This window comes from Trichinella spiralis (assembly GCF_000181795.1).
Source record: "Trichinella spiralis strain ISS 195 chromosome Unknown Scfld610, whole genome shotgun sequence".
NCBI lineage: Eukaryota > Metazoa > Nematoda > Enoplea > Trichinellida > Trichinellidae > Trichinella > Trichinella spiralis.
This window is the reverse complement of record NW_003527549.1, coordinates 229,633-244,799: the sequence shown is the minus strand read 5'-3', so window position 1 is coordinate 244,799 and position 15,167 is coordinate 229,633. Positions and strand designations below refer to the sequence as shown.

General features: G+C 29.4%; 2 protein-coding genes across 2 annotated transcripts; both read right to left on the bottom strand.

Moving 5' to 3' along the window:
- Positions 1-4,508: 4,508 nt before the first annotated feature.
- On the bottom strand, positions 4,509-5,832 carry Tsp_09863 (deoxyribonuclease II superfamily). The gene is made up of 5 exons (XM_003370601.1): positions 5,583-5,832; positions 5,330-5,503; positions 5,053-5,277; positions 4,774-5,003; positions 4,509-4,619 (listed from the first exon to the last, which is right to left on the bottom strand). Exons 1-5 carry the CDS (start codon positions 5,830-5,832, stop codon positions 4,509-4,511), a joined length of 990 nt encoding a protein of 329 aa, XP_003370649.1.
- Positions 5,833-8,072: 2,240 nt separating this feature from the next.
- Tsp_09862 (deoxyribonuclease II superfamily) lies at positions 8,073-11,915 on the bottom strand. The gene is made up of 10 exons (XM_003370600.1): positions 11,845-11,915; positions 10,838-10,919; positions 9,919-9,959; positions 9,702-9,860; positions 9,424-9,458; positions 9,232-9,393; positions 9,013-9,186; positions 8,730-8,954; positions 8,441-8,673; positions 8,073-8,180 (listed from the first exon to the last, which is right to left on the bottom strand). Exons 1-10 carry the CDS (start codon positions 11,913-11,915, stop codon positions 8,073-8,075), a joined length of 1,290 nt encoding a protein of 429 aa, XP_003370648.1.
- Positions 11,916-15,167: the final 3,252 nt, after the last annotated feature.

Below are 15,167 nucleotides of genomic sequence, written 5' to 3'. Positions count from 1 at the left end.
TATGCCTTTGTCAAATATTGTTCGCGTTTCCCATCACATCACAGATGTTGGTAAAGGCGATTTTAATGCAAAGGGAAAATGAACAATTGACAAATTGTCCACAGTTGCAGCTTTCCAGCTAAACCAATGAGTGACAACTGCTAAATTGTTAGCATCTGATTAATTTTCTGATTTTAGTATGGAAGTGGTTTTTATTCAAATCTTTTCAAGAATTTTACTTTAATCTTTACCAAGTTTCTTTCTTTTGAAACATTCATTTATGCTTTTTTTACATGCCGATGAGATCTGTTGTTTGTATGAAAAATTTTGTTCGACGTTCACTTGTTATATAAAATAATTTGAATATGCAACAACAACAATAAACCCTAAGAGCTAGCTGCTTTTGATCCTGAATGTTGAACATTAATTATCATTGAATCATTGAATTACAAGTTGAAAAGTTGCAAATGGAATTGAAAAGTAATGACAACTTAAATGATCACCAACAACTCTCTAGTTCAGGGGTAGCCAAAGTGGTCGATATCGACCCCTTGGGGTCGATGGGACTCTCTAAGGGGTCGATAAAGACTTAGGGGTCCAATGGGGGTCAATGAACTCCTGGATCGAATATGAACTTTGAAATCCCATCTGAGTAATTTATTTCGTCGACAACTATTTTGTAACAATAATTTATACTTTTCTGAACTATCAACAGACACTACCAGAAATTAATTTTGCGCGATGCTAAGAGTATTTTCGACTTGAGGCTAAATTTTCACCACCTTTCTTACTGGTCGTTTAACGCTTGTTTTTGCCAGTTAGACAAAATGCGGCTTTGTTCTAAGAGTTTGATAAATGTGTTGCATAGGCCTTTGTCAGATATTTTCGCGTCTTTCGTCACATCAGATGAATTGGTAAAGGCGATTTTATCAAAGCAAAGGAACAGACTGAACCTGGAAATGCGTGGAGACGTGCGCCTGAAACTCACTAATTTCCAGCCAAATATCAATGCCCTTGCTGCTGCTCATCAAACACATCCTTCACATTAACGATGCCAAGGAGATAAATAAAAAATTATCAACTACTTTGAATTTACATGAATACTGCCATTATAGGAACACATATACAAATGGACAAAAGGATAATTAAACGTAAAAGTAAAATAAATCTGATGGAGAATCAGTAATTGTGAAAAGGGTAAAGAATAAATTTGATTAAAAATTATGACGGATTAAAATTTTTGATTAATCAAAAATAAATAAAAGGGTGATACATTATAATAAAGAAATTTATTATTAATAATACTTGTTTTATGAGCTTGGGGGTCGATGAGACACCAAGGAATCCATAGGGGGTCGATGAGGCATCAAGGAGTACCATAGGGGGTCGATGATAAAAAAAGTTTGGCTATCCCTGCACTAGTTGGTTTAATTCAGATTTTAAAAAACAAAGTTGACAATTTACACTAAATTTATAAATAAATTTGTTTTTTTATTTGTAAATAATCTGCAGATTTTTAATTTTTTATTTAAATAAAACGTAGGAAAGGAAACAGTAAATAACACAAGTTAAAGAGAACAAAATATTGTGAAGTTTCAAAGTAAAATTCTTTGATTGCTAGCAGAAAGATTTTCAGAGAACAGTCAGCCTGAAATTTGAAACATATTTTGATGTTAACATTCAAAAATCGCCAATGCCAGTTCCAGCTAAATATGAATGAGCCAATGCAGCCGTGGGCAATTTGTCAGTTGTTGATTTTGCCATTGTATTAAAATCGCCTTTAGCTACTGCATCAGAACAAATTTGTGACAAACTGAAAAGCATCTAATGCATAAATCTTAAATAATTGCTAGGTAAAAGTTAATTTATATGACGAGTGAAAGCAGCTTTGGTTGACATTCCTTTGAACAGTATTTATGAACGCGGCAAAATAAAAGTAAAGCACTTTGATGATGCCAACAGAAAGTAAGCAATAAATGGCAATAGGCAGAAAGCTGTTGAACCTTCTTCAATGCACAGGGCGGTGGACATTGCATTCTTTGATGTCAGCTTTGGTTTGTCATTTGTGGATAAATTAAAACTGTTGGTGCCACATTCCAGATTTTTGAGACAGATTATCAATTTTTCTACATCATATCATTCCTGGAAGTGGACACTGAATCCAGATAACGAATTTGAACAAGCATCGCAACAGCAATTAATGAAATTTAGCCGGCATGAAAACCAATGAAATTTAAGGCCAATCAAATGTCGAGCAGCATGCCTTTGAAGTAAACTCGGGGAGTAGACCGTTAATTGCTTTCTGCCGCTTCCAAAGTGCTTTACATTTATCCGCCCGCGTTCATAGATACTGTTCAAAAGAAATGTCAGCCTTCACTTGTCATATAAATTACCTTCTTAGCTAACAATTAAATGAGATTTATGCCTAAGGTTCTTTTCTGTTTGACAGATATTGTTCTGATGAAGGCTAGTTGAAGGCTATTCAAGTATAAAGGGAAAACGTAAAATTGATAAATTGTCAACAGCGCAGTTTTCAGCTAAAACTGAGAGTGGTGGTTGCTGAATGTTGGCATCGAAATACTTTTCTAATTTTGCCTGTCTGTTCTCTGAAAATATTTCTGGTTTGCAAAGGAATTTAATCTTTTCAATCTTTCTTTCGCTCCTGTTCACAAGAGTTATTGTTTTTCTTTCCGTGTTTTATTTAAATTGAAAAATTAAAATCTGGAATTTTGTTTAAAATAAATATCTGTGATTATACATTTTGTGTAACTTGTATTAAATTTGTTTATCAATATCTGTCAATTTGATAATAAGCGGGATATAACTGCTGGTACCAGGATAAGACAATCTTATTGGTCCCATCTCCGCGCCAGCAGCCTCACACCTCACATCGAATGAACAAGTATTCGCGGAAGCTGGACATTCGCGGTCCCGGTGGAACGCACATCCTACAAATGTTATGAGCCGTCTGTATTTAATTTTTAAAGAACAAGACCGTCAATTCTATTTTTCTTTTATTTACTTCTCAGTGGTCATTACCAGTATGTGCTATTTTCTGTGTCGTAAATTTGAAATATATTTTCGAACGATGAGAATAATAATGAAATTCAGTTTGTGTCTCAAAGAATCAACATAAGCTAATACACAAAGGGAAGTGCTACACGCTCAAGCGCACAAATCATAATGATAAATACTGGTTGTGAACAAAGATACAAACAATGGCTTAAATTTGCACATTATTATTGTAATATAGCAGGCAGATCATTATTTCAATATAAAGATTAGCTGGTTAGCATGGCACAATGTCTCTAAATTTGAAAATAGACTTTCTCCATATTTAACGTTATTAATGCACTCTCCGTATTTTCCCTTGGTATATATTGTAATGTAGTCCAGATTGGATCATTACTGTAAAGTGGAAATTTGTATATTACATATTTAGTTATGAAGCGCTTACATCGAATGACACAAAAGTTTCTGTGCAAAACAGTATGCTCATCAGCCTAGACTTGAAGAAATAAAGATGCAAAAGCAAACTTAAAAGAACAAGAATGAGCAATAAGATAATCTTTTGTTATCAGTGAAATGTAAAACGCAGAAGGTTTTTAAAAGCATCATTTTCAAAGTTTAAAAACAAATATACACTGTTCCACATTATAACTAAAAGCATTTTCCTTAAAAATGGTAAATGATTATTTATGTCTATATAAAGTAATTTAATGGAAATGAACCCATATTTGGAAAAACGTTGATAAACAACAATCACCCAGTCATTGACCAAAGCTTCATAACTAATCAAATGGCAAAAGTTATTCACTCAATCACTTATCATAATGATTAGCTAATAAAATAACAGAAGTCATGAACCAATTATCAATCAACCAAACTACAACCTATCAGAGAATAGCCGATCACAAAAAGGGGGCGGAGTTAGGGGAAAGTACATACGGATGAGTTCAGAATAGCCCTATACCTTACATTGGGTGCATTCAAAAATATACTCATACTCTAAATTTATTACTTACTTTAAATAGGAAATCTTAATATCTACTTATTAATTTTTAGCTAGCAGTGCAGCAAGAAATATTCCAAATTGCGGAAACCAAACATTCTGAATTATTTTCCAGTTCATCTGCTAATAAGTTCAATGCTAGTATTTTTCAGATCATGGGGCAGCATTTTCTGTTTTCTTATTTATATATGCGCAAGTGCATTTAATTTTTACTTAAAGTAATACATTTATGCTTAAATAACTTATTTATATTTTTATTTTGAAGCATTTTATTTATTATTTGAGCATAGTGCATTCTTTAGTTACATCTTGCAGTTCTTTAAAATGTTTTTTATGGAAATGTAAAGAAATTGTACACGAAGAAAAGCTAAAATTTTAAGGTCATATTGTATTTGAATTCAGTAAAATAATTTACTTTTCTATTTTTTGAAACGATTTTTCATTGTAATAGTTCTGATCGCTGTGCAATTCCAAATAAAATATATTTCATTTTTTGCAATATAATTTTACTTTAAAGTCACTGTTTGCATATTTGAGTAATATTGTCAGCGGCGAAGGTTTTGAATAAGCTGTGCACAGTAGACTGCTCTATACACACTACACCACTGGGAATTTCAACTTTGTCTTTCTGAAAATATGCATATAAATTAATAGAAATAAATAAATGATGCACATAATTTAAAGAACATATAATAAATGCGTATATAAAAGAAAAGTAATGGTTACTTAATGAATTAATAATTGACACATGATCAATGAATAATCTGTTCAAGAATAATTACCTCTCTGCCTACTGTGCTCAAGCAGAACAGGTTTAAAGTATCATCAACAACTGACCAGCGTGCTGTATCCTGACGAAAATTGATCTCTTTATCTCCAATATTAATAGGGCCGACGACGTTTTCGATTAATAATGGGGGTTTGCAGAATGAAGGCTGAATATTTGCCCCTTTTCCAGTCCACACCCGAATAGGTTTATGAAGAATCTTCAGAATCAGACTGATGTACATATCTGAAAACATATTGACTTAAAACATTTTGTAGCATGCATATTAGCACACCTAATGAAAAACTGTTTCCAAATTTTGATATTGTATGTATTTTTACAGGAGCCGTTTGTGAAGCTGTAGTCATTGTTTTTGTATACTTGCTAAAATGTGATCGAGGAGTTTCTTTATTAAGTAACGTTTGTATAGCTGGTGCTTTAAAAGCAGTTTGAGTAAGTCCTGGTGTTTGTGGCATTTGCCAAAAGTAAATCACAGCATCTTCATAAAGCAGTGCCTCTGCTAAAAAGCAACAAAAATGAAAGTTCATTCATAAAACAGAAAATTATTTTACCCCATTCATTAAGATTGTAAGAAAAGGTTAGACACATGAGCATTCCTGCTTTATCTTGAAGCGGAGCATAATTAAACAAAGTTTTAGAATCGACCAATTCTAAGTTTACAAATTTATCCATTGTATGAACCACCCAAATTGCCTTTCCAGCTTCAGCTCCCCAAGCAATAAATCCTATAAATAAATACATAATAGCGAAGATATGCATAAATTCTAAATTATACAAAATTAAAAGTAAACTTATATGTAATACCTTTACTACTGCTTGATTTTAAACTTCTTCTTATAAAAGGAGGATGACTGTTATATGCTAAAACTGCTGCTTCAACTTTATCAGCAGCGTTGGCAGCTAAATATTGATCAAATGTGTAGACTGTTGGCGATGTAGCAGCATTGACCGCAACTGCAGCCCACTGCGCTACAGTATCTGATATTACAAAACTGTCAAGTCCTTCTGCTAGTTTGTACTGGATCCACCTAAATGTAAAGCGTAAAAAGAACATTTTTTAAAATCAAAATTTCTGCCAAAATGTTTAGAAGAGATTACTTTTATGAGATTTTATAAAAAACTGAATATTCATTTTAGTAGATCTCAAAGCAATAAAAATTATGGAATGGTCAATAAATGCCTATGAAAAATGAAAATGCTCTGTCATCTTACGAAATAAACTTCAAATTTAATCAATGCGCATTATTGCATTTAAAAAAGACATGCCAAAGATAAGAATTTGCTTTCAGGTAAAAATTATTTATACCAGTCAGCACCCTTTGAGGCTCCACCATTATCTTGCAAGCATTCAAAATTTCCTATGGCAGCATTTACGTAAGTAACAAAACTTAAAGTAAAAATCAGAATAAACATCAGTGAACTGAAGTCCTTTTTCTTTATAAAAATGGAGCTTTTAGATATTGAGAAAGTATATAAATAATATTTTTTGCTCGAAAACATTCAACTTATTGTATCATATTTATTCAGCTTCAGTTGTGTTACACGCCATCTGCTTTAATGCAGTCTAAAGTGTTATTTGTCGGTACATTAGCGCTGAGAAATTATTAGAAGTTGAGCAGTAAATAAAAATATTTTTGACGTATGCAATTCAGTCGAGATGATTTATATACGTAGTAAATCGTAACTGAAGCGTAAACATATGTGTCTATGAATAAACAAGCAGACATTTTTTGTAGAATGATTGCAGCAAAACCTGTTATTTTATTATGTCTAATATTATTTTTATATAACACATGCATATTTACTTATATGTCTCCGCAACTAAGACTGTGATATAATAGAATGAAATAAAATAAAACATAAGCTTTATAAAGAGATAAGAAATAAGGTAAGAATAAGCTAATCATAATTAAATATATTCAAAATTTAATATCTGCACAAGTTGAATTTGAATGTAATCATTTAGTAAAATTTTTTAGTACATTACCTTTAGCAATTGCTTCTTACATTATTTCTACTACCTTTGTCTTTTAATTCTCTCTTACACAATTTCTATTAATATTTCATATTCGATGTCAAAAAATGCTGAATTCATTTTTATTTGCAGTTCAAACGTTTAAATTTACTTGTTTAAATTTATATGTAATTTCTATTATTAATAATATTACAATTATTGCAATATTACATCTTTACTTCAATATATTGTTAATTTTATTTTTTGAAAATTTCTTGCCTTCCATTAATTGTTAAAAAATATTTTTAAATTTTGCTTGTATCCATGAATGTAAGGTAAATTACGATTGTTTAATTAATAGAGAAGCAAATTATGGAAACTTCAGACTTCTAATATTTGAAAATAACGCAAAATTTATTTGCCAACTGCATGGAAAATCAGATTTGTTTCTGGAAAATGTGAAGAATAATTATGGATCACTTTGTAAATTTATTTAAATTTTGAGAATTCACTTAAAGGATAATCTATGTTTACAAATGAAACTAAAACAAGACAATGCTGTTATAATTATCTTATGAGCAAAAGTTACAAAAAATGATCATAAAAATACTTTTTATATTATATTGAAATTTTAATATTCATAATTATATTTAAATTTTTCGAAACCTTATAAAAAAGTCATAATATAGCATAACATTGAATTTAAGCAATAATTCATTATTCATATTGGAAATTCAAAATTCATATTGAAATAATTTGTCCAGTTTTCCAAAGAAAAAAATAAATCTCTTATAAAGGCATTACAAACGATACATATTATCATAAAGTCATAAAATGTGCCAAAATATTTAGCTTTCCATACAGCTTCTGACGATTTCATTTGAAGCATTTTAAAATTGAATATATTAAATTTAACTAACTGGCAACTGACAATTATACTAGCAAATATAGAATAATTAAGCATTTTGTTTTTAATTAATCACCATGCCTTTAGAGATTATTTTGACTTTTTGCAATATTTTATAATTACTCCAAATTTTATTTCCAAATTTTTCCAAATTTTAATTAAAATAAAAATTGAAATGCTGAAACATTACAACAAAATTTTTTAAGATGAGTAATAAATCTTTTAGTAGTTTAAACATTTCATTAAACATGATGAGGCGTGAAAAAAAGTCCATGAATGAAAGTTATTCTCAGAAATGACTTCCATTAATTCGCTGCTTTACAGCTCAGTTGCGCTTTATTCAACAGAAACATGATTTTTTAAATAATTTTTTTATTTGTTCAATTTAATGAAAGGTACAAATTGTCTAATAATATATGTTAAAGATTTCCATTTAAGGACATGTTTGAGTGATTTCATCTGTTGCGTATTTGCTAAAAATGTTGTGCACGGCTTCATTTTCTATGCATACGACTCCTGATGGATAGTTGGATAAATAACGCTTAAATAAAATTAAAATTAAGCTATTAATGTTTAGTAATTTTTGAGTTCAAGTTTTGAGGAATTTTGCAACAAGGCTACATTTATATGATTAAAAAAATTAATAAAACTGAAAAATGATAAACTTAAAATTCAACCAGTTTAAATAAAATCAAATGTTGTAATTAAACTAAAAGAGTTTCAAAACGACTGAATTATTTTAACATTCATTTAAATTGAAAAGTAACTTTTATAAGATTAACTGTTATCATGAAAAAGTACCTCTCTTCCGGAGTTGCTCAAGCAAAAGTATTTTCCCACACCGACTTTCGAGATTGACCATCTCGCTGTATCAACTTCAGCAGAAAATATAGAGTTTCCTATTATCGTTTCACCATAGACGTTCTCAATTGTGATATTTGTGTTGCATAAACTTTCAAAAACATGGGGTCCCCTTCCAGTCCAAACGCGAAGTGACTGTTTGAGAGTTCGTATAACTAGTGACATATACATGTCTAAAATTAATTTAAAAATTAAAAAGAACAAAACTTTTCTAATAACTGAAACATACCTTGAGGAAAAGATCCGTATTTTGCTGCAACAAATATGTTTGTTGGATTGGAAGGTACACCTGCTGTTTGCATTAAACTGCTGTAGTAACTGGAGGGCAAAGATGGATATGAATCGCCCAACAACGTCTGTATATCAGGGACGTTGAATGCACTTTGTGTAGGCCCTGGAGTTCTTGGCGATCGATAATAAAACACAACTGCGTCTTCATAGTATGCAACTTTCGCTAAAAGTAAAAATGTATTTGTCATAACAACAATTGTGAATTAGTTCTGCTTATTTACCCCACATCGAATTCTGATACTCTATGCTGAGGCACATAATCATTGCTGCTTTTTCATTTGCTTCTGCAAATGCATAAACTGCTGGAGAATTTGCTTGATGGAGATTTGGGAACTTTGAAATTGTGTGAACCATCCAAAATGCATATCCACTTTGATCTCCCCAGGCAACAAGGCCTTAACAAGAAATTACAGCATCTAATTTTCGAAGTCAACTGTTACCTCTGCTTAAGCTCTGTGAAACTGGTCTTCTAAAATAAGGCGGAAAACTGTTGTATGCCACTAAAGCAACTTCTGCTTTATTAGGATCTGTCAAAGTCAAATATTGATCTAATGTCTCTATTAATGGAGATGTGATGTTATCAATTGGTACGTAGTGCCAATCTGTATTATTTACATCCGTAATTACATAACTGTCTATTCCACCTGGACCTTTATATTGGATCCACCTAAATACTTTTCTTTTATCAAATAGTAACGAATCATAGATAATATAAAACGAAATTTTATAATTTTATTTAATCAAACATGTTATAATAAAAATAGCATAAAGTTATTACATTACTGCATATAAATTACTACATCAAATTATAGCCAGTAAAGCTGTCATAAATGTTGAAGTATTAAATGTTTAACAAATAGCACAAAATAAAAAATGAAGTGAATTAAAAAAGAAGTGTGATGTATTATACCAGTCAGTGTAAGTAGCAGCATTTTGGACATAATCATGTCGCCTGCATACAAACTGACCAAGCTGCGCTTCAACAACTAAGTGAATCCCAAGAAGAAAAAGTACAAAAAATGTTTTCATAATTTTATTGAAGGTGAACAGAAAAACGTATTCTCTTACACTAAAAAGAATAAATAAAAATTTATCATTTTATTCTCAACAGTATTGACTTAAAATACATGCCTTCTGATACACAGGTAAACGCTGTCAACAAGTTTTCCTGTGATGCATTATTTTAAATAAAGAAAGATGGAACACTCACTAACACCTGTTTCAGTGGATTTATTTTTTTACATTGCCGATTTTATCTATCAAATTTGTTGTTTTATATTATGATCAAATATTTTAATTAAAATGAAGTGACTAGACAATGACGTGAAATTATTATGCAGTTTAAATGATAAAATACATTTTTTAAATTAATTTTTCAAGCAAAATTTGCAACGTAATGTAAACTTACATTTTACTATGTACATAGTAAACAGTGCATAGCAAAAATTAAAAGTTCTCCGTTAAGATTGTTTACGATAATATCTGTCTGCTAGTGATTTATTTTTTAAGAAATTCTTTAAAAACCATTTTTTAATGCTATATTAATTTATCACCTATGCCGAGATTGTACGCAAGCATCTTGTCGTTGATAAATGAAAACCAATTTTTTTTCTTATTAACTAAGCAATGCGGAGATGTGATTAAAAACCCCTAATGAAATAATCAATTTTTTTCTGAATTATTATGTAAATTTTTGCTGTTTTATTATGCCAGGGCTGTCCATTCACTCAGTAAGCTCTGAGTGCATTCCAAAAATTTTCCCATGTCATGTTTGCTAAATTTTAAAAATAATTCAATTGCATTATTAAATTTTTGAATATAGACTATGTTAATTAGTCATATTCTTGTTGAACATTATTATAAATACAGTTTCATTTATACAGCATTATTGAAATCATCTTGTCTGAACTGATAAAACTTTTACTTGAATGCAAGAGTTTATTTGTTTGTTTGTCTGAACAAAAATTGAATTTATATTCTCTTCTTTTTCTTCATCATCCATTATGTGGTCAAATTTTTGTTTAAGCAACAAACATATATAAAAACACGAATTTTGATTTGAATCACATAATACAGCACTTGTACAGTGCAATCTGTATTTGCTACTGAGGTTGGCATGGCAGGATATCTAATGCAGTTAGTATTTGTTAGCTTATGAGATCTGCTGCAGTACAGGTCAAGACACGAGTTAGACGTGATAAAAGATTTCATTTATTTTTAATTAATTCGAATACAACCTGCAACATCAGACTTAGATTTGTCGATCTCATTTTTATTTCACTTATGGAAAAACTGTCATTGTAAAATCAGGTTTACTTCGTAAAAAGGAAAATCAGCTTTGCTTACTGAAACGCAAACACACAAGAAATAAACAGATGACGTATACTGGTGCTAATGGGAATAATATTTCTCAAAATATTATAAAAATTGTTTATTAAACTTTTTATTTTTTTCATGTGTAATGTAGTAAGAAATTAGTTTTCGAACTCACATGAATGTAATGATGATGAATAGCAACGAACAATTGAAAGTATGAAAGCTTATTGCAAAATGAAATAAACAAACGAAGCCAAGCAAAACACGGCTGTTAAAAATCTTTTACTACAAATCTCATTCTTTAGATTTGAAATTCTGAAATCTGTTGTGTTTGCAAACCACAATTCCATTACCATTCTTTCCAAGCGTGATAAAATGATAATTTCCTGAAAGCAACTAGTTAGCAATAAATGGAACTACATAAAATTCATAAAAAAGAGCAAACTTTGATAATCGGGAAATTTTTTTTGTATACATTAACATAATTTTCAAGCTCTAAGTGCTTTAATAATTAAATCAACTTTTTCTGAACAATACCAATAATAGCAAATAATCGAATAACGCTGTCATTGTTGTGATGCGTGTATTTCAAGAACACTGCTTGCTTTTATTCTTATTATTTCTTATTTCTTTTCATATATATATTTCATAATATTAAATGACTTTGCAATTAAACAGAAGTAATAAACTGAAATACAAACTAACAAATTCTACTTTCACAAATGCAAGAGACCAACCTCTTTAATTTATTATGGTAATCAAATCCAACGTCTTTAGATGACGCTGGATGACTGCAATCCTTGGCCATTTAAAAAGTCACCTGATTTTTATTTATGACAATGTACTGTTACTTTTGAAAACCATAGTAAATAGTTCGAAAATCCAATGGTAAAATAATAATTAAACTATAAACTACATTAAAATTTAACATTACTTACAATTCAAGAAATTTACCATCTTAACTGAAAATAATTTATTATATACTGGTCTTTTCAATAATACGTACTAAATAATAATAATGTTCTGAATCAGCCCTCACTCAATCATTATTTAATTGTGTGCTCTTGTTCTTTGTTTGTCCGTATGTCATTATTGTTACTAGCTTTGTGCTATCAGTTGATATGAGTAAATTTCTGTCTTTTAACAGAGTTGCTTTCAAAAAAACTGAATGATAGAGCGGTAAAACTGATGTTACATTATCCAGACTCTACCATTAAAACTGCATTATGTAAATGCTTTTAGGCTTATAAAGCCCCATACTTTTCGTTTTGCTAGTTCCTAAAACGAACATTTTCTAAATTAAATAATTATCATTTGAACAATATAAACATCAATATGAATAAATGAAGGAAAAGTTGAAAGTCAACGATGAAAAAATTATATTAATTGTTTTAAAATTTTTGCTTTATGTTCAAATACTTTTGAAGAAAAAGTTATAAAAATTACACACTAATTAATGATCTAATTAAAAAAATTTTATCAATTTAGGAAACAAAAAAATAAACATATTAATAATTATCGTGACAGAATGAATAAGGAATGACAAATGTTATTTTCATTTCTCGTAAACAGTGTTATATGTATATGTAGCTACGTATGTATAAAGAGAATAAAATGTAAAATAGTTTCAAAATAAAAAGTAAATGAAAATAATGATATATCTTTCACTTTTATCAGGAATTAATAAAAGCAGCAAATGAGTTCGACATAAACCCCCACTTATTTTTATCATCTCATTGTTATTAGATGTATTTTGTAGATTATAAAATTAATTGACGTATGGTTGATTTCATCCTTCTTTTGTTTGCCAGTTGTTTTTTAAAAAACGTTTTGGTAATAATAATAATAGTAAAACAAAAATTTAAAAGAATAACAGAGAAAATCTTATTCATTTTTTATAAAAATTTCCAGTTGAATTACCGTTCTTTTTATTAAAATTAAAAAATGAATAATTCGTTAATTTTAAATTAATTTAAAAATTTTTATCGAAATTATAACTCTTTTTTAAACATATCATTTTTATTTACATGAATTTTAGAAAACATTTATCAGCATTAAATAATGTATTTATGAATTTTATTGAAGTGATGCAACCAGAAGGAGCTTGTTAGAGCAAACAATTGAAGTAAATTACTAATTTTGCAGTAGTACTAATGGCTGCATTGCTATTTCACTTTGATAATCATAAATGATTGCATTGATAAAGAATTTCAATTTGAATTATCAAAACTTATAGAAAAAAATTGACATTGCATTATATGTCTATATAGAAATTTATTTTTCAAGAAGAAGAATTAATTGTTGGAGCTCATAATCATATTTTAGAAATATAGAATGATTAGAATTTTCCAATTCTTAGGTTTGCTCACAATGCAGTGCTAGTAAAGAGTCTAATCTGAGTGCCCAAGATCATCAATTTTCGCATTTGCTAACACTGCTTAATAATTTTATAATTCAAGCTCAATTATACATCGGTTTTACAGGACAACCTATACATTGAGACATCAGTTAATACAAAAAACACTGACAGTGTATTTTTGTTTTAATGTTCACCAGTGAGTGTAAGAAAGTTCATATATACATTTTTGATGCATCAAAGTTGGCACTGTTTTTGGTTTCAACAAGAATAATAATACTTTCAAAAGCTGTTTTAGTATTTCATTAGATTTTTAAAGAAAAAAACGGGGCTAAGAACCAACAACAACAACAACAAATAAGGGGCTATTTTATGAGCGCAATAACAATTAAAAGTTCATAATATATGTTTATTATTATATTTATCATGTTATAAAAATTTAATTTGGAACTTTTTTTACATATGTAAGTAAGGAAATTCACAGCATTCAATAAAATATTTTAAAATGAACATAAATTGACGATTGACTTTAGTTAAATTGACTTTTCTTTTGACTGTGAGTCCTACGAGATGAACTGTTCATATTTTTGCAGTAAGTTGTGAATATTTATGCACACTTCTTTGTGACATTATCAGATGCTAACGCAGAAAATAGCGCTTGAATATTCGACTGTGCAATGCAAATAACACCACCTGCTTTAAACGAAGCACTCTAAAAGCATTCAATGCTTGAAAATTGATATTATATAAACTTATGATTATATAAAAATTGAAAAAAAATGTATATATGTGTGTGTAAACGTTTTTAAATAATTGTTTACTTTTCAAATGATCAGCAGAAGCTTTTAAATAAAACGGAACTAATATTAAAATTAAAATGTAAGCATTTTTGAGAATTTTAATTTTGAGTAAATTTCAATTATAAATCAAATAATGTTTTTAATTTCGCTTTTTAAAATTAATTTTTATTAAAATAATAAAAAACTTTTCTTATGCGCTATTTATGAAATTATTTCACATTTATAAAGTATTGTAATATATATTCACAAAGTACATCTGCATATAAATGTACCACACAGGATGCTTACCTCACGTTCGACATTGCTTAAGCAGAACTTCTTTTCACCAGTTGTAGTAACAGACCACACTGATGTATCATATTGTTTTGTTAATTCATGATTTTTGATTTGTATTGGGCCTTCGACGTTTTCAATTTTATACATACCACTGCAATACGAGTTCAGTTTACTGGTCCCAGTCCAAACACGAACAGATGACTGCAATGCTGGAGCAATTAATCTGGAGTAGATATCCCCTAAATGCTTTTAACTTTACAAAGAGAAAAGAATTTTAGAGTTATTTTTTCCAAACCTTGAGCAGTTTTGGAGCTGTACCTTGCAATGTAATGAATAACAATCGGTGTTGCTCCTGTTGTAGTTACATTTTTTGAATATATGTTATTAGGGAAAGTAATAGGGCTTTCATTCAAAAGATTCGTAATATCTTCCTCTAGAAAAACTGCTTGTGCATCGCCTACAGCTGCTGGTTTCCGAAACAAAAATATATTTAACGGGCTTTTTCAAAAACAAAAGCTTTTTGCTATTTAAAGTAGAGAACTTACAAAACTGAAAATATCACGTTCATTTCCTTGCCCCATGGCGCTATTTTGAAATCATTGTTAAGCCCCTAATTACGCTGCTTTTT

What these genes read in the sequence shown, in the direction of transcription:
- Tsp_09863 (XM_003370601.1), bottom strand. Translation starts at nt 5,832, where the DNA reads ATGTTCTTTTTACGCTTTACATTTAGGTGGATCCAGTACAAACTAGCA. An exon ending in AAAATCAAGCAGTAGTAAAG is followed by an intron (nt 5,504 to 5,582) that starts GTATTACATATA and finishes ATTTATTTATAG; the next exon opens with GATTTATTGCTTGGGGAGCT. An exon ending in TGGAAACAGTTTTTCATTAG is followed by an intron (nt 5,004 to 5,052) that starts GTGTGCTAATAT and finishes ATATGTTTTCAG; the next exon opens with ATATGTACATCAGTCTGATT.
- Tsp_09862 (XM_003370600.1), bottom strand. Translation starts at nt 11,915, where the DNA reads ATGGCCAAGGATTGCAGTCATCCAGCGTCATCTAAAGACGTTGGATTT. An exon ending in TACCATAATAAATTAAAGAG is followed by an intron (nt 10,920 to 11,844) that starts GTTGGTCTCTTG and finishes TAACTGCATTAG; the next exon opens with ATATCCTGCCATGCCAACCT. An exon ending in TTCACAGAGCTTAAGCAGAG is followed by an intron (nt 9,187 to 9,231) that starts GTAACAGTTGAC and finishes TTTCTTGTTAAG; the next exon opens with GCCTTGTTGCCTGGGGAGAT.